This window comes from Patagioenas fasciata, chromosome 9 (genome assembly GCF_037038585.1).
Source record: "Patagioenas fasciata isolate bPatFas1 chromosome 9, bPatFas1.hap1, whole genome shotgun sequence".
Classification (NCBI taxonomy): domain Eukaryota; kingdom Metazoa; phylum Chordata; class Aves; order Columbiformes; family Columbidae; genus Patagioenas; species Patagioenas fasciata.
In genome coordinates, this window is record NC_092528.1 from 19,458,032 (window position 1) to 19,482,526 (window position 24,495).

Here is a 24,495-nt window from a genome sequence, read left to right on the forward strand (position 1 = left end):
CATATATCTGTGTGTTTCCCCAGCTCCAGACTCCTACATAGTACTACAGGATAGTATTGTACCTGAGAAGAAATAAGATGGAAGCAGCACAAGGTGAGATGAGGGACAGTAAAGTGACCCCCAGCACACCAGGAAAGGGGGAGTATCTCTCTTTCTTTCCAACTTGTCCCTGCAGAGTGGGATCATTTTTCACTCTTGTTTTTCTACCTAGAGGGGCTGCGTCCCTTCCCTTGTGCGCCATCTCTCAGGTAGCAACCAGTGCTCAGAATCCACATTAGTGTCTAGCTTAATTCATCTGAGGTACAGTTTTATGCTGTTTTTTCAGAGTGCATTCACATACGTGTGTATACCATCTGCTAGCACTGCTATTTCATAGCTGCAGAGCTTAAATGATAGAGCACAAGTGGGGTGTGACACGACACCGTGTGACTCTGCCTGTGCCTCTGAATGCGCCTCTCTTCTATAATTTACTTTCTGTAATAATGCAAGCATAAGCCTTAGTGCTTTGTCTGTATCCTAATTTGGATGATATATTTTTGCAGTTTCTTTGGAATCCCTATTTATCATTCCTGCTCTTGAACTGTGAGACAGTTTTGTAGCAAGTTACTCAACAGTTGCTAAATTTTATGGGGGATGGCTACACATTAATTGCAGTTGAAAAGAAGAAAGAGCCTAACGTGCTTTCCACTTTGTTTATCGAACTGCCTACATAATTGTTTTTTATGTTTCTGAAGAAAAATGATGAGCTGTATGCCAACAATGTACAGTTATTCCATATTAGAATTTTGTGTCCAATCTAATTTAAATGACATTGCATTATATTACGGAGGAGCTGGTGACTGCTTCTGTATTTAGGCTGCCAAATGCTTTGTATTATTATAAAGAATTATTTGACTCTTCCCTCTGGCCCAGCGATGAATTCTCAGACCAGTGGCATTAGCTCCAGGATGTTGATATTTGACAGAAAAATGGCCTGTGAGTTTTCTGTGTAGAGAGCATCCTTCATTCTCATGAAATTCTTCCAGGTTTTGCTGAGCTGTATCTTGTCATAAATGACCATTTCCCTCTCCCCAGGGAGAGAAAAGCTTTCTTTTATTTTATTTTTTTTTCCAGTAAAAAAGGGTATTCCTTATTAAGATAATACTTGAACTCAAGTGTGTGCAGCAAAACCAAGTAGCCAAAAGTGAGGTAGCACCAGATTTATATACTCTGGACAGTCTGAGCTTGTAATGCAACAAATTAACACTGAATTAATTGAGAGTCTGATATCATGAGCCACTTGGATCAGAAATGGCAGTTGTGCTTTGAATCCAGGAATACTGATCCTCTTCTTGTTCGAAGGGCATCATGAGTCAAGGGCTTCTCTGGCTGCTTTTTCTTCATCAGGTCAGGGCCAGAAAACAACTCAGCTGAGAGAGGGGAAAAGCAGCTCCATTTTTCTGGTTCTTTCTAATTTCTTTGGCAATTGCAAGCCAGGTTTTGATGGGATATAAAGAATTGACATCCCACAAACTTGCATGATAATTCGTTCCTGCTTCTGCTTTGCATATGTTGCCTTAACTGCAGAAAAGGTTGAAGTCATAGATGTTGTTGGAATGAGACAAATGGAGAAAAAGAGGCAGAAATTAAGTCTTTTTTTATTCACAGTTTTATCCACTAACTGGGGCTATGAACAAAACAGATATTTTAAAACATTTTTTAAAAATCCCACATTATAATGGACATTTACCTTTCATGGAGCTCCTAAAATATTCATGCTTCTCTTCAGTAGCTTTAAAGCTGTGTTGAGTACGGGAGATAAGGTAGAAGAGAGTTTCTGTTTATGGAGTTTTGAAATCTCTCTCCTATGTTCCATTCTTTCCATGCTCACCCAAGAAAGTTTTAATTCTTGTTTATATCATTGTTTGTTGTCATGGAAATATCTGAAGGCTTTGAAATAGAATGGTTATGGTTATACTGTGGAGAGATAAAGTGGAAAACAGGCTTCGGAGGAGAGATCTCCCCTTGAAAAATGATGCATCTCCAACAATTTGCAGAAAAGCAAATTCAGTTTCTTGATTATGTCCAGGGGCAGAAGATGTTTTGCCTTTTCTTATAAATGTATTTTAAGAACAGAAGGTAGCATCTGGTGTGTGCTTTCAAAGGTTACGGTTTAGCAGCACTGATAAAATAGTGGTAATTCAACTTAATAACATCAAACCCAGAATGTGCTCAAATGACTTACAGTTGCTTATATGGCAGTAAATGTCTGCAAGCAGACTCCAAAACAGTGCTAGTTTATTAATTAGCAAAGCTGTGCTCAGTTTGTTGTGCTGCCGGGTCACACTCTGGGCATTAATGTCCCTTTGTTAGACTTACTCACCAAGTGGAGAGAGAATGTGGTTCATCAGTCACAGGTATGTTTACTCTGGGTTCTAAGTACATAGTGTTAATTAGATAATTTCTAGCATGAGAGTAATAGAAGTACCTTGCATTATATATATATATATATATATGTATGTATATGTATATATATATATCATTGGGCATTCTCTCTAAAGATCTGTGGGTTTTGACTCAAAGCTCTCCTGGCTTTGGACGGAGACGCTCACCTGACTTACTTATGTTTATTAATATTCATGATGCTTTGAGGTATGTTAGTGCCAGAACATGCAGGGTGGGATTGCATAGTTAATTATCCCAAATCATACTTTCTTGTTGATACTTCTGCCTCATGTTAAATGGAGAGCGATAACTTGGCTCAATTCACTACCAAATATCTGCAGTTAATCCACTTTGTCTTTGCCCAGTAGTTGTATGGGCTAAATACCCATGACTTGATAGAAATTGAGAATAATATGAGCCGAAGAATTCACACTCAGACAAATTTTGAAGTGTCTTGAGGACAAATTTGTGCCTTGGATTCTATTGCGTTTAAACTGCCAGTTTCTGAAAGGCAGTTTGAGCAACTTTGGATTCTCTAATGTTTGTCAGTGCTGTGAGTGGTACATATGTGATGTATTCAGTGCAAAAGTATTATGTGTATCAAAGACAAGGAGTGTGATTTATATTAACTTTGGTAGAACAGCCCATAGGGATGAGGAGCTGCTTAAACTTAAAGGTTCCTGCCATGAGCTGCAGTGTCTCACTGACCATGAGCGGTTTGACAGCATCTCTGTCATGACTCAGCATCCCAACTCGATGTGACCTCCAAAACTTTCAGAAGAAATGAATGGAAATATCTACATAGGTTTGGATTATCTGCAGAAGTGCCGTGGTCAGGCAGTTAACTCTGGTGCCCTGCTAATCAGAGGAAAAGGAATTATTTTTTTTAATGTGACATAGTGTGCAATTTCAGTCCATTAATGCAAATGAAAACAGAAAAGTAATAGAGAACTGAATGTTGGATAATTTTGATGAAAATTGCTATCAACTTCCCTCTAACTCTATGTGGAAAAAAACCCCAACCTGTGAAAATTGGATCAGACCCAACAATATCCTAATCTACCTCCCATTTCTTCTATTGAATGGCACAATGTGCTTTGGAGGGATGAATGAGATCTTGTCTCTGTGCTTGTTTATGTTTTATTGATCATCACATTCAGTCTTTTCTTAAACCCTAATATTTACACGTAATACGAAAACTAAAATTATGAGTCTCAAAATATCAGTAACTGAATCAGGCTTTTTAACTGTTTGCATGGAATACAGCAAATGCATCCCTCATCCTGCCTGAGTGGTGAATACTGCTGCAATACAAACAACAATAATTACATTTATTAATACTAAAGCAGAGAGAGGCAAAAAATAGAAGTCTGTTTCCATGAAGTAATGAAAGGTACAATAAAAGCCAGTTAGCTGGCCTGTCCTTTCCCATGGAAACACCAGAGAGAGCCCTCTGCTGAAATAAAAGCAGTCTCTCTGGAAGAAGTAATTTATTTTTGAAATCTGCGGGCATCCTTGCAATCTGGGGCTGTGGTCAGGGGGCTGCTCCTCCCTGGTCATGGTGTGCTGTTTTCAGTGGGGCTTGGTGTGCATGGGGAGAGCTGCACACACAGATCTACTCGTCTGATTAATGAGGCTTGAGGAATGTCCATCTATTCCAAATAAGGGCTAACACAACCATGAGGAGAAATGTATTTAGATTATGAGTCCATTAGAGAGGCAAGCATCCTTTTGTTAATCACGTAGATGTGCAGTGTGTGGAACAGCGACGTGGGCATCCACCAGAGCCCAGTACATTGAGAATATTGGGAACTGGTAAGAGAAGGTGATGTCAAAAGGAACACAAAGAGGTGAGCAGCCCACGTCGGTGGCTGAGGTGTGGGCAATTTTCCTGGGGGTTTGTCCCCCAGGACCTTCTCCCTTGTGGCACCAGCTACAGCCCCTCTCTTCAGGTGCAGGATGGAACCAGCCCATCTCCTGTCTCAGTGCTGGGGTCAGCTTAGATGGTGCCTTCCTACCCTGTTGAGTTTCCAGGGTCTGCTTGAGTTTCTTCCTTTTTTTTGGTGGGACAATTTTGGAAGTGGAGTGGATGCACCAAATTATCCCGTGTGCTCTTGAGGCAGTGACTGCATCTGTTTTCAGCGTTAGGGGATCACCAGTTTCCTGCTGCTTTACAACATCTGTGTAAATGGTCTTCTAATGTAGTTTGGTAATGGATAAGAACTAGGTATTTCCATACTAAATAGATTTCCCAGTGCTTAAGTAATTGCCAAAGCCCTGGAATATGAGAAAGACCTCAAAGGAAGTGCTCAGGGTTTTGGTCATGAGAGCATTTTCAGTGTTTTTCTTCAGCGTGCTGCTTCCAGATGCTCTTCACCATCTAGGGTCTGGAAGCGCATTCTATGGCATTGCACAATATGGCATTGCTCACTGGTTTGAATTACGTCCTTTGTGTTGCAACCATTTGTGGCATTTAATGGATTATAACTGATACCAACCCGTGTCAGAGAAATGATTTCCAACTGGGTTGTCATCATAGAAGCCATAGTATGACACAAATAATCACTGCAAGACAAAATAAATATTTACTAAAAATTTTTTATATAAAATGTAGAAAAATTACAATATTCACGTTACCACAGCCTTGATCCACAAACAAAAATTTGCTACATTCGCCATTCAACGTAAAGTGAGATGAAAAGTATGATTCAGGGTGCAAATGTACAAACAGAAGTTGCTATATCTTTCCATTTATCTTCAAACGTGTCCTGTCAGATATTGCTAGATAGTCTCTCCTCAAGATAATATCTCGCAAGCATGCCTTTGGATTATTCAGAAATACGATTATTTGGTGTGATCCCTGCTGAGATATGCTCTGCATGCAGAGACCAAAAAATATGTACATTTAGAGAAAAAAGGAAGATAATGCCAGGGAGCATTCCTCAAGCGACAGCTGGCATGGTGTTATATATTGAGTTGAGGAGAGAACACAGAGAAAAAAATATCTGTGTGTAACAGACAGTTTGTCTTAGCATCAGCAGCAAGTTTGTGGAGTCCCCCACGGTTTCCTTCCAGTCCTTTCTAGCAGCCACAACTCCTACATTACACAAATTGGTCCTCAGTCCTAAGGGAGGATTTCTGACTCTAAACTGCCACCAGTAAATCTGAAACACTTTTTCACAGTTCAGATAAAATTTCTTTCAAAGCTCCTGAAATAACATTTCTAAACACAAAAGATTAAATTTTCAGTATTGCTAAAAACCACCTCAAACCTGATAACATGGGTCAATCCTGTGCTGAAGTCCAGAAGCATAGTCCATTTGCAAGGAGAACTTACAAAGCCAATTTCTCCAATGCAGGAGACATCCAGATACGTAGGGAATGGCTTTGTTCTCTCTAGCCTTTTCTGGCAGGCAGAAAATTTCTGAATTAAATACTGAAATCAGAAAGAAAACTGTAGAAATATTTTCTGTTCTCTGTTGAAACAGATGATTTGAGAATGAGGCAAACTCAAGTGTTCCAGTAAATGATGACAAATTTCACATATTTGATTACCACTGAAAACAGCATATGTGATGCTATGTTAGAACAGCAGACGAAAGTTAAAACTCATCATTTTAGGCTTACAGCGGTGCATTTCTTTGCCCCAACCTGTCCAAAGGAGGCTACTCCTTAATTTTTTTTCTTGCTGCTCAAACACAGGTATTTAAGTGAAGCAAAGAACCTCCTTTTCTGAATGACGAAACAGATGCAGGGGCTCATGTCTATTCATTTCCTCTTGTTGGCAGAGTAGTAAGATGAATGATGTGTGTTTACTCATTAGGCCCATATTCAGGGTCTGTTCATTACCAGAACGTGGAGGTGAACATGAGGGTACGTATGGCAATCTTAGTGTATTAAAAAACAGACAAGCAGATTATCTCCTGGCATCATTCTTTTGATGTAAAGTAACACGTACACAACAATTGTCTTCCTTCCCTTCAAATTTTTTTTTTTCCACTTTCCCATACTGTTTACTCTGAAGCTGGTCAAAATGCATTCATGGTGCAAACTGGTATCACTCCACTGGCAATGCTGCAGATGTGCTGATGAATGCTACCTGATGTATGCTGTGGATCCAACCCACACAGCTTACAGTTGGAAATCTTTTTTTTTTCTTTTACTATAAAATAGTTCTACTCATAGAGTTAAAATATACAGTGGCCATGGTTTAAAAAACAGTTATTAAAATTTGCCACCCATTCCTAAAAATAAAAATAGCATTACCCAAATTGCAGTTCTTGTTTAAGCATGGAAAGTTTTACGTTTTCCTTAATATATTAGTCATCAGGGTGTATTATTCTGTACCAAATACAGGCCAGCACAAATAAACATGGAAGAACCATGTCATGCTTAATTTGTGGATATGTCTAATAGAATTCAGTATTTACAGAGAAACACCTTTTTTCTGGATCAAGTACTTGCTGTCAACAAGTGTAATGGCAACTACATCACTGAAGCTACTGGAAGCCTGGTGAGATCTTTGCAGCACAGCAATTAGGTAAATAGGCACTGTCGTAATGTGCTGATCAAAATACTGATTGATTTCAAAACCTCTTCTGTGCCATTTCAGCAGCTGTTTTGACGTACAATAGCCTGATTAAGACAAGCTAATGTGTTTACTTAAGCCGTGATCCTGAAAAATGCTTAAGCACATATTTAATTTCAAGCATGTAAACACTCTGATTTGGTCAGACTGTTTGTGTGCTTAAAATTAATTAGGTGCTTAAGTACTTTGTTAGATGAGATGAAGATGTGCAGTTTTGAGTTTCTGATGGCCTTTCACTCTTGCACAACTCAGATTCAAACAAAAACTTCCAGAGTAATTCCACAGGCATCAGGAAAGCAGTACTTGCAAAGGCTCCGTAGAGCTGAGATATCCAAGACTGGGTCCCACCAGTGGAGACCACAAATAGAATTTGATCTCCAGTCCCAGCCTCAAGCAACCGGACCTGCAGTATCCTCCATCCCACCTGCTGTGGCTGAGCTGGTGTGGAACATCTCTGCAGCGGTGGTGGTGAGGTCTAACCTGCCTGGGGTTCTCGGCCAAAGGGATAATCTCTGGCAGGTGACATCCTCGCATGTCCCCAGCCTGGCTGGGCAGTGAGCTGCGGTGCTCATGCCTGCACAAAGTGTCATCATCGGCGGTGGCTGCTGCTCCTTCCCAGCTGCTGGGAGAGTATTTGGTACGGTCAGACCTCGCGCTGAGTGAGCTGAGAAAGGGGAGCCTGGTGGTGTTGTTATCACTACTGTGTTTGTTTGTTATCCCCCGTTTTATAGAATTTTATGCTGGTCCTGACCGGGAAAATTGGCTCCTTTGGAGCACGGTTTTAATCTTTTAAGCAATCATAAAGGCTCCAAAAAAACTTGCTTCTTTGTCCATGTCAACTATGTCACCATTACTGACGGAGACAAAAATCCTGTCCTCTCTTTTCAGCTGAAACACGCCACCTTGGTAGATGGAGTAAAGTCCATATTCTGCCTTTTTAGACCAGCAGCTTGTTCTTGCACTTTTCATGAGCAAAATAGGCTCTGGGTAATTAGTCAGTTTGTAGACATATTGGACAAGCTGTTTGGGGTTCCTGATTTGTGCCAACAAATCTGAATCCTCGTTCTCGTTTTCACGGAAACGAAAATAAGTTTGTGAGTAGATGTAATAAAAGCCTGTTTGGGGTATCACTAACTCGCCATTTCTCAGTTCCACATTGTAAAGGAAAGAGTGGCCTTTCCTTGACGATTCCCAGTTGTTTATTTTTTGGCCATTCCCTCTCCTGGGTGAGGAATCTACTGGAGAAAAGAAAAGAGAAAGTGTTAAATTACAAGCCAGCTAAGTGAAACCAGGTGTCTGCTAGTCAGGGAGCCTGTTTTTTAACAACAAAGTAATGAAACCTGCTCTTCCCAGTGGCTATTAGGTCCCTTCTCAAAACACTGTGAAGGTCCAGAAGTAAGCTGTTCATATGAACTATTTTTAATTTTTGTGCTCCCAAATAAGAGAAAAATCATCATGTTGTTCCTTAGTAACAAATTTAAAATATCTATTTGTGTCTGATAGCCTCCAGAGCCATAGAAACCCTACCAAGCCTTTCACTAATATGGCCTGAATGTCAAGTCTCTCCTGTCTCTGTCTCACATTTCTAATGGGTCTGTCACCATAGCAGCTGGGACTCACAACTAACAGAAGGAAACTGAAGGAAAGAAAAGAGGAAAATTTAACATTAAGAAGAAGGATATTAATTTTTTTTTCCCCTAATGAAGGTTCCAGAAGAAAAGTCAGGGAGGTACCCACAGGGTACAGGCTTCTCCCTGTTCTGTGAGAACTGGCTGAAAAAAACATTGTCTGGGGCAAAATGACTCTTTCATTATTTGTTTCTTACTATTAACTCAATGCATGTATTAAAAAGTGTATGTAAACACCAGGCTAGCAACCAGAGAGTAATTTCTGTGATCTTTAACTGTTTTTAAAGGTTTTTCCTTACTGCGTGGGGACAGGGAATTCTTCCTGTTGCTGTTGCCCGTCAGATGTGCCGCAATCCTGTTGACGGGACTGCGTGGCTGCTGCCCATCGGTTTGCGACAGCGTCAGCGTTCTGTCAGCTGAGGGGAGATGAGAAAAGGACCTCACATTAGGAGGGAGAATGTTAGCAAGCACTTCTGTCTCATTCCACCCGATTTTAAGGCATAGATGTCATTTTTTTAAATTGACTAACTCAGACTGAATACTATATATTGGCCACTATGGCTCAAATTTTTCTTGTTCTCCTTGACATGTCTTTATATGCCTCTTTTTCTCATCCCTCCCACCCCAAAATTACCAATGGACACTTTAAAATAACTCATAGCACCAAATTCTTGTATTCATGATCAGTATCTTTTATGGTTAAGGATTCATAATCTTCACTCTGAATTGCCACTTGGAGGTTGTAATGCTTTCGCTCTATGTGTTCAGAGCTGTACGAGCATCAGTAGAGCTATTCCTGAACTGATCTACACCTACAGCAGTTCAGTGCTGCTTGTTCCCAGCAGAGCAGATTGTTTAAATGTCCCTGTAACACTGTGGGACTGAGGTCCAAAAGCCGAGTCCTCTGCATTCACCCTAGTTACCTTGTTCTACCCACTTGGCCACATTTCTGGCTCCTGAAAATGTGCCTTGTAGTAATAAGTAATCATTTTTCAATGACTTGCTGCCAGTACATGATCTTAGTCAGTGTCTTCTGCACTTCTAAAAAATTCCTTGAGTCACTATACATCAGGTGCCACAGATAACAAAATTATTATAATACCGTTGACTGCAGATATGTTTTCCTCGTAGCTTCTTGACATCATCTGCCAAAAACACAGAGAAAATGAATTAGTTTTTCAGCAGAAACTAATAGGTGCAGGAAAAAGACGCTTTTCTCAAACTCACAATCAAAGGGTATTCTCGATTCGATCAACAAGCAAATAAAAAGAAATCCTATTCGTTATAATAAAATATTTCTGCATTAAGATCTTTCATGTAATGAAATACAAGGGAAAACATTTTCAAGAGAGCTCAGCCATCTGGGCTTTTAGTGTGTTGGAAAATCTGACCCTCATGCTTTTCTCAAATAAGAAGAGATATAGTGTACAAGCATCAGCTTCAATTTGCAAATACTTGGCAGCATGCAGTTCTGTGAGATCTTAGCTCTGAGAAATTAAATTTCAATTTTTATACCTCTATTTGTCTAAGCTCTTAAGCCAGCATATTTTACTTTGTGCATTTACCTTCCTTGTGACTGCTGATTCCTGAAACGAACTAGTTTGGTTACCGACCACGGTGCAGCTGCAGCAAGCTGATAGTTTGAGATGATTTACCTGGGTGACAAACACGGGTGCTGTATTGTCACTTACTGATACGTTCTGACCTGCCACATTTCTATCTATCTATCTGTCCATCTATCCTTTATCATTATTAACATTATTATCATTATCATTAATTATTATTTCTGACACCCAGGCTATCTTTTTTTAAGCAACCAGGGAACTAATAGGTATATTAGATGTGTAAATGTCCACTAAATAAAACCATGTTTTCTTTATGCAGAAGTTTGGGGACTTTACTGGCAGAACTTCCACCAAAGGAACCAAGATCTCAGAATACAAAGAGAGCATCTGTTTTGGGCTGCAGGATTTGCCAGTTAAGTTTCAATTGGAAGTGGTTTTCTATGGATGAGCTTTTTTATGTGCCGGAGATGAGATTTTTAAAATCATTGCAGAAGATTTTAGCTTTTCTGATTTTGCAGCCAGGCTTATTTTCTTCTCTGTGGACAAAATTATTTGTATTGTAAGTCATGCAGTAGACGGTGTTCTCTGAATGCTGAGCTGGGAAGGTGCTGTGCCCGATGCTGTGTGCTCGCTCATTCTTTCCTCCCCTAATATGAATCCATTACACAGCTCATGGCCAGAGCATTCCTCAGGTACCTTTTTACCTCTCCCCATGTTACATTTCATCTCATCTTCTCATGCCACTTTCCCTGCATTTCCAAAGAGGGAGTGACACCTCTGCCAGCACTATAATCTCTATGATCAGGTGGAAAACAAGCTCAAGTCAAGCACTCCCACCCTGAGATAAGCCAATCTATCACTGAAATTAGCTCAGTAAAAACTGATTGTGTTTGCCTTATTATTTCCTGAGTCTAGTGAAACCACCATCATGGGGTTTTTTGCTTCAGTGCAAGCACTCCGCAGCTGAAGCTGTGGCTTGGCTATTGCTTTGCAATAAAACAACCTAAGAGCTTCCCTTTATTCTCCTATTAGGATTCTTCAAATTGTAATATCACCACGCAGCACTGTTTCAGCACGTTGGTTCCCAAATACCTTTTTAATTAACTTTCCCAGGTGCCACTTTACTTGCCAGCAGGGGTCAGCCGCTTTGTCTTCGCTTTCAATTAGATCCAAGTTTTGGATGAAATTTCCCATTTCCTCCCCAGTGAGACAAGCGATGCTGCTCTTGGAGTACGTGTCCCGGAGCTGCAGCAGAAGGGAAAGCCAGGAGTTCACACCTGTGATGTGCTTGCAGATGTTCAGCTGTGGTATGTCACTAAATTCAGTGCACTTAGGAACATGCTCACTTTTCCTTAAAACATTTGCTAGCATAGTACAAGTTATGACTATAGAGACAGCATGTGTAATTCATGCTGATTTTATGTATTTATTTAATTAAGATGGCATACCCAATATGCAAAAAATGTATTTACATTATGTCCACGGACATAAATTTGATATCCAGCACTCAACTAAAGAAGCTTTGTGAAAATTCAATACCCAAATCACTAACGATGTGAATTCTTTAGTCTCCCTAGTTCTGTGTGTTAAAATATTTCTTTTGCACTAGGGATTTTTCTTCACAAATTATTGAGGCTGAAATCAAATACCAGACCTAAAAATATTTTCTGTTCTGTCTGTTCAGCCAATGCTACTTATAATCCAGGCTTTTGCTGTTATATATCCATACCATACCCTCCCCATATGCAGCTTGGTGTCTCTCCATAACTCTGTTTGACTTACTAGTCCAGAACAAAGTCGAGATACCAGAGATGACATCTGAGTCCAAACAAAATTATAATGCTGAACGCTTGTGGCATGGTCCTATATCTATATGTCTGTATAGATGTCTATACCCTCTAGTCACAGAGAAAGCACATTCTCTTTTGATAACGGGAGTTTGAAGAGAGTGGCAGAACTGCTGGCTCCCAGGGAACTTGGCTGGCAGAGTCTATACCGTAGCAGAAAGCTCTTCCCAAGGGCAAGGCGACACACACAACTCCAGCTGGCGCTGTTGGTTAATACAAGAGCACATAACCTGTGCTGTTGGTTAATACAAGAGCACTTAACCTGCTCTGCCTCCAGTCCATGCCAGCAGAGATCAGCCCTTGTTTGTTTGGTTTGCTGGGAACTCAGCTGCTGCTGTATCAGCGCTCATGTAAAAACTGGCAAGGCTTGTTATGCCAGCAAAGGACTGCAGGAACTTGGAAGAAAGAGCAATCAGCACTAAACATTCAAAGCATTCAGATGGACTTCTTGTAACATTTAAATGTCACTCTTCTTATGTTAAAGAAGGTTGGTTTGGTTTGCTAAACAGATACATTGATTCTACAAGTACCAGTTTCAGCTGTCCTTGAGACTGGGGTATTAAAAGCAACAAACTGAGTCACCTCCTCCTTCAAACTCCTTGCTTTTCCTGTCTGCTAGAAAACAAAGGCTTTTAGGAAGAGATTTCATGCTTCAGGATTAGGAGAATTCCCCCATATTACCCTGCAAGTCCCACCTTTAGTTCACAGCAGCAGACTCTGTGGAGTTTTATCTACTACTTTAAATGATTCTGTACTTTTTGTGGGCATCAAAGTGAAACAGGGCCACCACTATGAGTGTTTATGAAGGTTTCTGTGTCTTTGCTGAGGAGTACAGTGATATTCTTAAATCAGGTTTCTTGTTTTGAGAACTCACTTGAAGTGATTAAAATTATGTGCTTATTAAGGTAAGAACACAGTTAAAACTAAGGGCTCTGACAGTTAACTATACGAGCTTCTATAACAAAGTAGTTCGATGAGTTTTAAAAATGAATGTGAGCAGATGAGATACTATTTTTTCCCTTACCAGATTGCTACAGCTCACCTCTGAGCTTTGCCCTCCAATCTGGAAGCAAACAGAAATCAGAAGTATTTTGAAATCCTGAGGGAATGCAACCTTGTCTCAGCACCATATGGTACTGAAGAATTGCTATTTCTGCTTTATAGGTAGAGAAAGCAAGGCATCTGTGTGTTGTAAGACTTACTCAAATGAGGCTTATCTGTAACACTGAAATCTTTGAGGACTCAAATCCAACAGGAACCCTATCTTGTAAACCTTCTCTCCTATTCTAGGAGTAGTACATGGACTATGTTTTTGCCACAGAAGGAAGTCTGAGGATATTTTCCTTGCAGCCCTGTATCCTGAAGCATAATGAACTTTATTGTGCTTGTGTCTCAGCACTTCCTCCCATGGCAAAACTGTTAAACAAATGGTCATATTTGTAATCCTACTCATATTACTACAGCTGTAGAGAGACAAACTGCATATTGTGAAAAACAAAGGGAAGAAAGATGGGCAGACAAGAACCCAGTTTATCTTCTGAGATTCATATCAAATCCACCATGTGGATGTGGGGTGGCAGACTGTTTCTAGATAAGATTTTCCTTGTTTGTTGTGTACCAGATGGCACATGCCCGAATCTGTGCTAAGGTATCGCCTTCAGGGCCAGCAACCTTACTTTGTAGCCCAGCAGAATTTCAATGTGGGCAGATGTACAGCTTTTCACACCATATACAGGCTCCTTACACTTCAAAAACAGTGAGTTGTATTTTGGGCAAGTATCACTAGATGTGGTTGTGTCCTAGGTGTACATATTTGAATAGAAGGAAGGGAAAGATAAGTGTGGTTACTAATTACTTACATTGGCAAGCTTGTTAGCAAAGGACTCTGAACTGTATGCATGAAGAGAAAAGAACGCATTTATATATTTTTCTTCACTGTTAATATTATGTAACCCGAGTTCATAAAATCAACACATCTCTCTGACTCCACCATTATACCAAATATGGGACAACCACAGCTATAAACTTAGCAGGAAAATCTGTTTGATACATTGCCAAAGTATGAGCATTGGCTTATATTGTAGAATACTGTATACCCTTTAACATTTGCTTCAGAGACTTTGACATCTTAGACGACTCCACCTATTAAATTTGATGTGGAATAAACGCACAGGTAACATAATATTTTATAATTATGTAATATTTTCTGAAATTGTACAACCATACTATACCTACCTGCAGTTAGGTTTACCTTTGTGCCAGGGAGAGCAACACACTAGTACAACTTACAGCAGGATTGTAAATTTCATGCAAGACACTCGGGTAAACCCTCATTACTAACTAGGGCATCAAAGAAAAGCAGGACCACACACATAAAGGCTCACGGGACTATCAACGAACTGTGATTTTCTTGGAATGCAAATCATCTTTTGCAGGAGGAGGAAGGAGTTAAGCAGCAGGCTTGAAGGGTGGCTGCAAGGAGCCCAAAGCATCTAGACTATACAATGGGTATTTTACAATCATTCTGAGGAAGTCAGTGGTGTTTGCTATCTGGGTGAAGTTCCTTTGGGATTAGTCACTGTCTTAAAACTAGGTATTTTCCTAGAGGAGACATTTAAAAGGCACCTCAGTTTTGTCTGCCTTTTTCCCCTGTTGTCTACACGAATAACCAGTTGACAGAGGCTGAAGCTGTAGTCAGGGCCCCGGGCGCTACTGACGTGCTGATGGGGCACCGCAATGTGATGAGACAGCAAGTTCGGCGCTCTAATGAAAAGCACATTTGCTACTTCTCTGCAAAAAACACCTATAACTTAAAAAAAAAAGGAGGGGTTGCTAAAAACTTTTTAATTGTTCTTCCCTTAAGAGATTCCGTTGCGTGCACACGCACGGCCCAAGGCGAGCCCAGACAAAGGAGCAGGCACACAGAGAGTGAAGCTCTTTGTCTGGAGAGGGCTCCGCTCTCCTCCTGCACAAACACTGTTCAACTCCCTGCAGGTCCGCCCGTATCGCCGACAGTCGCTCTCTGCACAGAGCAAGGGTTCCATCCGTCCATCCTTTTCTTGGCCAAAATAAAGGGAGAGAAAAGGAGAGACCGGCGCCCCCCGGCTGCCCGCCCCCACCAACCTGTTTGAGCTCGTTGGTGAAGTAGAGGAAGGTGACGGCCACGCAGACGGACTGCAGGAGCACGGCGGCGACCAGCACGGCCCCGCAGGTCTGCCCAGGGCTGAGACCGGCCGCGGGCAGCATCATGGCCGGGCAGGGCTGGTCCCCAGGCAGCGCTGCGCTGTTCCCTCCGGCGGCGGAGCGGGCCGGGCCGGGCCGGCCTGGGGTTCACCCGCCGCTGTCCCGCGGCGAAGTGCGGCCCCCGGCAGCCCGCCCGGCGCACACTGTGCTCCGCTCCCCGCCTCCCCGCCAGCCCCGGCCCCGCGCTGGCGGGCGGGACGCTGCATCCCCCCGCCCCGTCTGTCCCGTCCCGCCGAGCCGGGCGGGGGTGGTGTGGGTGCTGCTTTCCAGCTCCTGCCTGCACCCCCGAAGTGGTGGGGGGTCATTTCCCAGCCGTCAGGTTTCACACCATTTCTGAGCGACGTGGTGGAAATCGGACTTTTTAAAAGACATTGCGGCTACGGTTAAGCGCGCGTTTCCTGCCTCCAGGCTGGGTTGTCTTTTTCTGTAGCTCCCGTAGAGTTGGTGCATGGGAGAAAGGTGCCGTGAGCTCCAGTCCAGTGCTGCCATTGCAACCCCTCAGGTACCACTGCTTCTCCCCCCATGCTTAATGTCACAGAACATCAACATCAAGTCTGTGGTAACAGACATCTTAGCGGGATCCGTTACAGCTGGGCAAAGGGTGGCGGTTTTAAACTAAACAAGGTGAGATTCATTCTAGACATGAGAAAGAAACTTTTTACAATGATGGTTGTGAAACACTGGCCCAGGTTGCCCAGAGTGGTGGTAGATGCCCTATCCCTGGAGACATCCCAGGCCAGGCTGGACCAGCCTCTGAGCAACCTGATCTGGCCGAAGATGTCACTGCTCATTGCAGGGGGTTGGACCAGATGAGCTTTGAAGGTCCCTTCCAACACAAACCATTCTATGATTCTACATTTCACTCTTTCTTTATCTGAAGTCACTTTGGGGGCTGTTTGGTTAGCTCTCAAACCTCTAAGACTCCTTGCGAACTGTTCTCCAAACTTGTTGGGCCCAGATAGAAGTTTTCCAAAAGCACGTGCATGATCTAGGATGCATCCATTGACTTTCACTGCGGTTTTGATACCGTTATCTCACACAGACTGCAGATTATAAGCAACTCCATCATTATTTGCAGATGCTTTAAAAATCAGCAGAGGTAGCATTGGTAAGGTCTGCTGACAGCGCAGTCATAGAAAATTCGGATTTCAAATCCAAGTGCAGAGACTTGAGTTAGTTCACTTCCACACTGTTGCTGTAGGGCTGTATGAAATTTGGGCCCCTGCCCACCATCCATAACCTGAGCGCCAGTATGCACATGAGAGATCTCAATACAATTACAGGGCAAAATTAAAACAAAAGTCTCTTCATCTCTCCTGACTATTGAGATCTTTATAATAAGTAACTGCATTGTATTCAACCATTTACAGGAAAATTGTTTTTTCTTCCATCATAATGTGGCAAAATGATCCTCAAATCTCTGTTTAACGTGGCAACAGGCAGTTTATTTGTCTGGCTCTTTGTAGCATTCAGTGTGTTTGCCAAAGCAGTCCAGATCTGTGTAATTCCAACACATATTTCAGATGGGGAGGATTAACATTTTCTTGAAAGTGAGCTAATGATCTCCTCCTATGACTTCTGAGCAAAATAAATGTGACATTTTGGGCGTCTTCTGCTTTACATCATCCAGACCCCTTTCTGAGCAGAGACTCCTGTTCACTTATACTTAATGCAAAGTAGCTCTTTGCATTAGCTTCAGAACGGGAGTTTCTTATAGTTTTTAGCACATGCACAAAAAAACTTTACAAAAAAAATAATCTGTCTCCTACTTTGTTTATCAGGGCTCATGAATTCCTAAGAAAGAAACTCCATCTGAGGGAGCTATGTGAAGAGTCAATTAAAAGGTGGTAAACTAATTTGGAGGAAGATTCCTGCCTGCTGGAGAGAGTTTGTACAGATTTTCATTCCAAATGTGTGGGGAGATTCTATCTCATTTCAAGGAAACAAAACTTCTTCCAGCGTTTCCTTTAAAAAAGAATAGAAACAAAAGTGAAAGGAAGCCCAGGGCACTACAAAGCACTCTTCATGTTGTTGATGTTTAGGAGTTGGTATTTATTCAGTGTTTTTTTTTCAGCCTTTTCACGGGTTTCTCCCCAGCCTATGACTTGTAACAAAAATATTTTTGTGGGTAAATATAGTGATTCATGTTTTTTTTTCAAGAGTCATGTACTCAGCTTGTAGATGTCTACCAGGCATGGTCCGTGTCCCCGTGACCTATCATTTGAAGTCCTCCATGGATAGTCCTTGTGTCTCCAATTTAATATTTGTTTAGTTTGTGTCAATGTTGTAAGGAAGAATTAATTAAGTTTGGTTTGAAAAGAACAATGAGGAAAACAATGAAAAAGCCCACTCAACTCTGTCTCTTCCTAAAAGGATCAGGTGACCTTTCTGAAGTATTCGGATCTTAAAATCTCGTTGTACAAGGATAAAATGTTTATGGGTTTCCACACTGACATAGGATATAACAAGAGTGAAACTCCAACCATTTTCACCATCAAATACACTTGAGAATCTATGCTACTTTCAATGCTTGCTTTTCTACAGTCAACTTTTGTCTCTAATAAGTGTAAACTTATACTGAAAATAATTTGTTTCAGAAGTTCTGAAAGCATAAAATAAGTATTTTGATGAAATTTTACTGCAGCACAACTGTGGGATCATGACACCAGTGAGAAGGAAAGTCATTAGCATCCGTTTAAACAAAACCAAGTTCTGTGCGTTTGTGTAACACTAGACCGAAGCAGCTCTCCAGCAAAACCTCTGATTCTTCCTGGCTTCTTCATCCTATTAAAGCTTACTTGGTAAACCATTTAATTAGAGATAAAACTTAACCTGTCCTGTGGACTCATGACCTGTGTTACTTGTCATGTTAAAGAAAACACCTGGCAGTGGACCTACCATGCTTCTCCCACAGCAGTGTGACTAGCAGAAATTTGTAATGGCTCTGAAAATAGGTAAAAATGAAGGGAACAGTGTCTTGGCAAAGTCCTTAGCTTTCATTCTTCACTGATTGCAGTGACCGGGGCAATAAAGATGTTTTCAGAGGAGGACAGAGGTTCACAGTGTTTATGCTTCTCCCAGGGATGTGGATGTTGTTGCTACTGCTGTCACCTCCTGCCAGCCCCAGCACAGCTCGGCTGGGCTCGTTTTCGAAGTCAGAGAAAGCAGAATTGACTTTCTGGTACGTAGCAAGTCTCAGCATTGATTTCTCTGCCGAGCAGCAAAGGAGGTTGTGTTTTTCATCACAGGTATCAAAGCATGTAATTGTAGTGCAGTATTTGCGGAGAGGGAGTTTAGCCATTCTGGAGAGGGGAGCAGCCTGATGGTTGTGCTTTCTGGCTTCAGCTTTCCACCTCCTGAGAGCATGGCTCAGATCGAGCTTTTTGTCACTGAGGATGCTCTGGCCACTTAAGTCTTCCTTCACAAGCTAGCTCCTAACTATGACACCAGAAGACACCTGAATGCTTCTGTTGGTTTGGGTTTTGCCACTTCAGCTGTTGGTTCCTACCGTGAAGCTGCTGAATATCTGGCTGTAAGAGCACAGGAGGAAATTCTCAAAGGGAAGGGACAATCTGTGTGCACCTCCGCAGCCACCAAATGCCTGCATGGGGCACTGCTACACTCTGCTTCAGGGGCACAGACCATGAACAGCCTCATCCTGCAGAGCCTTCTGATGAAGCAGGCACAAAAACTGGTGTTTGTAGCAACCAGCACAGAGTTAACCCCACTCAGTGATCCTCCTTTTCGCACATGTGCCGGACAGATCACATCTTGGCTCTTGTGGTTTGTTCATTCCTTTGTGGTCCGTGTGCCAAATTCAGACCTCATGTTTTACTGTCAGTTGCAAGCCACTGCAAATTCATGAGCTAATCATGATTTATACTGTCATGGGATCAGAATGAGGATGTGTTTATCAGTGCAATGCCCTTTTGCCCTATGGTGTTACACGAACAAGAGCAATGGTCTAGCTGGTCCAAAATGCACCTGTGAATTAGCTTATTCAGACCTGACATGTCTCTTTCAACGCCCTAAGCAGTGGATTTGATAAATAGAGCAGGGAATATATGTGCATACACATGCCACACTCGTTTTCAACAATGCTGTAGTATTAGTGCTCTAGATCTAATTTGGATCTCTCATTTTTAGTTACCAAAATACTCTAAGCTTTTGCCAGTTAATGTACTGTACATATTTTAGGCTTTTTCATTATGTCATTTATAAAGGGGTACTTCCAAAAGTATTGTGTCCTTTATGAGCAGTCTTCATCTTCAAGAGAATTAGTACTTCTTTAGCTTTTGAGTAAAAGTTTGTACTTTTCCAGTTCTTGAGTGCAACAAGAGAAGTGGCAGCAGTATTCTCCACATTTGTACCCTTCACAAGATCATTAACCGTGGATTTGGGGGTTGTTTGCAGCATTTCTGGAAACTCAACTCTTGTGCTTAGAATTATTTTTGCTGAAGAAAGGTTTCAAAAAACTTCATTTTGGAATAGTTTAAAGGACTTTATAGTTAGAATAATGTATATATCCATTGTAAGGGCTATACGGCTATACTTTTCTATGTCTCCCTTGTGATCAGTAAGGTAGAAGCAACTCATTTCAGCTGCAGCTCCCAAGGCTGGATCTGGCCATGCAGCTGTTAACCTATTGCATGACGAGGCTTGTGTGAAGCACCAGGTGATGCTAAGTCCCCCTTGCAAAGAGCATAAAGGGGATGTTTACAGCCACTTGTAGGTCTTTTTCTACATTATATTAACCAAGTAATAATGTTGAAACAGGTTCATTGCAGTCCCAGCTCCAGAGGGAGTTAGGAGGACATCTATAACACACGTAGCTGCTTCTGCAATGTTTCAGAAAGAGGAAGAATTGTCTCTGGCACATACCAAAGCCTTGCTAAGCAATTAGCTTAAGCCTTGAGGCATGAAATTTGATTATCTTTACGATAGGTGAGTGCCTTTAACCTCCACTGAAAATAGAAAACAAATATTTCTCTTTAGGGAGCCAGATATGTATGCAAAGAAACAATTTTTTTGGAAGCTTCTTTGTGGTAGAGCATCTGTCACATACCTGTCTGTCTTTGCCTGGGTTACACTTTCCTTCTGGGAAAGATTAAAAGCGATACATAGGGTTGTAAGTAGAGAAGCGAATGAGATTTCTCCTTTCTCTCTAAGGTACCTGCCATTTGCCCTCGCTGTGCTGTCAGCATTGTGGCCAGGGCTCCTGCTCAGACGTGTTCTCCCAACTGCCAACAAAATGCTGTGGGTGCAGAGAAAACGGGCAGAAACAACTAGGGATGACCTTTACTTACAGGGAAACCCTTTTCTGTTCCTGTAAGGAATGAAAAAGGGCACAGTGGATTGGACTGTATATTTGTATTGTATTAATTGGATGGACTGTTTTCTCTCTTGTGATTGAAAAAACATGGAATGAAGCTAAATTCTCAGCTCTATCCAGCAGAATCTGTTTTCCAGCAGTTTTGGTTTGGCTTGGTCTACAACATGTTTAATCCATATTGAGTACTTGTGGATTTGTTTTTGTCATGAAGATATACTAATGAAAGTGGGAATAGGATGATTTGTATCCACTACACATATGCATCTATGGCAAGAGCATCGTGTCATGTAAGGTGACACCCACTGCTGTGTGTACACTTTCTGGGTTTATTCACTCCATGTCCTCCTGCTGTGGAGGTTTTGAGAGTGCTCAGCGGCTGTGTTCTTCTGGGGAGTGTTTTTGGATGAAGTGGACATCACATATACTGGAGTCTGTTTGCATTAGCACTGACACAGATGCCGGAAAGTCTTGTTGACTGCTGTGATCCGTGGCACCTGGATCCGGCTCCTGGATGACTGCTGAAGTGCTGTGTACTCTAAGCTAGATATTTATTATTGTAAGACACAAAGGTTTTTCAACCGTTTCTTTCAGGCCTGTTGAAAGACTTCATGCCAGTAGCTAGAAAGACTCACCTGTTCGGTCTGTTGTGCCATGCAATTAGTATAAAAATTGGCAATGAATATTAAGATAATCTGGCCATGAATATCCAGCTATTTAGCCCTGAGTGAGGGACTCGGAAGACTTTCTGGGAGTGGGGTGTAGAGACTTCCACACAGGAAACACTTTCAAATCCTGCAGTGTGGTGGTATCTGCACTATCTCAAATTTGGTTCTTTTCTGATTAAGAGCTGGGAATTCAGGGGGGCTACAAGAGCTCAGGGACTATCCAGGTTATTCAGGGCTTGACAAGGCTGTCCAGAGTGTTAGAAGAAAACTTCAGAGGCTGGTGAGCAGGAAACACATGGCCGTAAAGTCAGTGCAAGGCTGACAGAACTTGAATTACTTATGCAGATTTCTGGGTTATGAATTAGTTGAAGCAAAGCTAAAAGGAAACACTGGCCTCAGTGAACATGCTAGTGATATCACAGTGGTGATAAAAAGTACATGTGCTTTTATGTTATAGAGGGTTTGCATAAATATCATGCAAACGTTATAATGGAGTTTTGTGTTTCTGGGTCTTTGGTGGCCAGTTTCTACTTTCAGTAACACTGAACAGCAGCATCATTTTCCTTCTGTCCTGAAAACAGAGTCATGATATAGTGTGGAGCAGAAGTTCCCCATACCTACTGGCCAACAGAATATGAAAACAGCTCTGTGTCCAGGTTGCCACAGGGGCGGAGCCTGAATTGGTCAAGATGCCAAATTTTGCCAGGTGCAAGTTGTTTTCTTGGGCTTGTATGGCACTGAAACTCACTAAACAGAAAGGGTTTGAGGAGGAATAGAAAGCGAAGCTGTCTCCTGGGTCAGTATGCATTTTAGTTTCATCATTCCTACTCTAAAATTGTGTAATATTTAGCTGAAAGAACATTTATAACTGTAACAATATTTAACTAAAAGTAAACTGCAGTGTACTTCACTGAGCTGCAGTATATTTACTCTTGGGGCTAAGTTTTTTGCTTTTCCTCACTCAGATTCTCAGTTAAGCTGACACCAATTCGGAAAACAAGAACTTGAGTGTCTGGGAATAAAAACGATATAACAAACACTCCCTTAGCCTCTTCAAAGCAGGATTTCCTGATTTACTTGGGAAGGAAGCTGGAAAAGATTCCTGACAATAAATAGCTTAAATCTTAAAGTCGATAACATAGCATTTCTTTAAAAAAATCAGTGCTTTAGAGCTGTGACAATGACAGTGATTGCTGCATGCAACCCAGTACCTCGTTCTGGGCAGCCCACAGCACTTGTTTTTTCCCATTAATTTTTAGCTAGTACTGAGATGTGAGTTAATACATGAGTAGTCCACCCAGCAAACCCTGGAGACTTTTTCATATCTCAGCAAGCAAAACATCCCTGACTTGTGTATTCAGCTCTGTTCAGTCATTACTCTTATTTGTCTGAACACCACAACAATATCAGCAGATTAACTACTACTCTGGTCACACAGAGTTGTTAAGTAATTTATTAGCTGGAAAGTTTATTCAGGTAATGCAAATAAAATCCATCTGAAAACAAAATGTAAGATGTCAACACTCAAAAGGAAAGTACCTTCACAGAGGTGCTCTGAGTCCTACCAAAGTCCCATCCATCATCTTTACCCCAGATGTCGCCTCAGACCAGAACACACAATATTCAGGAATACATATGGTTTCAGGTGGTGCTTCCACGTGGATTTTTAGGGTTGTTGGGTCTTTCTAAAGCTGGAAAATAGGAGCTCCTTGGGTGCTGCTCTCACCTTAGTGTGACCATGATTTCTGAATGAGGTAAAAGAGAAGACCAGGTCATTCAGCAGGAGGGAGAGGCTGTGAGAGGTAACACGTGGGGTGCGCACAGGGGTCCTGTGGTGGTTAGGGGCTGAAGGCTTTGAAAATTCCCACTGTCCCCATGTCTGCAGGGGAGCCAGGCAAGCCTTATAACCCCCTTAGACCTCCCTGCTCTCGCTTGTTTTACCAGTGTCCTTCCCGTGCTGGAGCTGACCTGGACAACTGTCAGTGGGGCCACCATGCAAAGACAGGTCACAGAAGAAGGTAAAACCCACTTTTTAAAAAGTCTGTGTTGATGCTGGGTGTTCTGGGAGCTGTTTAGAGCAGGGACACCAAAACGTAGCAGGGACACAGCTGAAAAGATGCCAAACTGCACAAGGGCAGCAAAGGATGGGAAGGAAACACTTAAAACAGTTTTCCTGCCAAAGAAAATGTCCATACGATGACATAATCTTGATATAATTGACCTTTTTTAAAGCCCAGATCCTATAGTTTATAGGGGTTGTTAGATGTCATAAGGAAAAGAAAAAAATAATTTTTCAGATTTTACAGTGGAGGAGGAAAGATTGACAACAGAACAAAGGCATGTCCTGGAGGTTCAAATATAAACCCAGATATTAAAGGAATCCAGACTTGCCCGTGAAATGTTTCACAATACTAAAACCATTTCAAAACTTTTTATTGATGGATGTTGAAAACTTGCACTGGCAGAATCATCACATGAGATTGCCATGGAGAAGACTGTGGAGGGTGTTTTTGTACTTATTAAAGATACACAGACAGACACAGATAGATGTGGAGAAACACAGCTTGAAGTCTATGTTGCGTGTCAATACTATGTGACTGGGCGAAACATTGCGCTTCTTTAGTCTCCTCTTCTGAATAATTTTGGTTTGTGAATATATACTGGTTAAGCTGATTAAGGATTTGTGAGGTCTGGGATAAGAAAAAATTGGAATTATTGCAACAGAATGTTTATGTGAAAAAAATTAAATACAAAAGTATTTTCTTTATAACTAGGAAGAAAGATCACCAAAAAGGCACTTGAAAAATAATTGATGACTGGAATCAGCAAGTAAAACAGTCCTTCAGCACAGTTAAATTGTAAAGCTACCTCCATGACTGACTTAATTAAAACGGTTACCTAGGGGCTTGCCTTGGCTTGAAACAATATGTTCCTTTCTATGACTTTTGAAGGCAGCTGAACTTGGTTTCCTCAGCTTCCACAAGGCTACAGTCCAGTAATATATTTGGCACAATTAGATTCTTAATCACCTAGAGAAGAAATATCACTACATAACAGCACACCCCTCAGCAGAGAGCCATTCCCCGCACAGAAGGTAGCAGTGAAACATAGTGGTCTCATGCAAAAGAGAGTGACTCAAGGGCTTGGTTTTAAAAAGTGGACCTTAGTGTTGCAGATGCAATTTTGTGAAAGAAAAACACCAG

At 41.6% G+C, this 24,495-nt stretch overlaps 1 protein-coding gene across 2 annotated transcripts; it reads right to left on the reverse strand.

Annotated features, from left to right (window-relative positions):
* Positions 1-5,006: 5,006 nt before the first annotated feature.
* On the reverse strand, positions 5,007-15,447 carry TNFSF10 (TNF superfamily member 10). 2 transcript variants are annotated; one of them, XM_065844842.2, is made up of 5 exons: positions 15,176-15,447; positions 11,298-11,450; positions 9,743-9,785; positions 8,940-9,056; positions 5,007-8,247 (listed from the first exon to the last, which is right to left on the reverse strand). In XM_065844842.2, the coding sequence occupies exons 1-5, from the start codon at positions 15,299-15,301 to the stop codon at positions 7,802-7,804; spliced, it is 885 nt and encodes a 294-aa protein (XP_065700914.1). In that variant the 5' UTR covers positions 15,302-15,447; the 3' UTR covers positions 5,007-7,801. The 2 variants fall into 2 exon arrangements, with proteins under 2 accessions (XP_065700914.1, XP_065700913.1); XM_065844841.2 differs by having other exon boundaries at positions 5,007-8,250; positions 15,176-15,445.
* Positions 15,448-24,495: the final 9,048 nt, after the last annotated feature.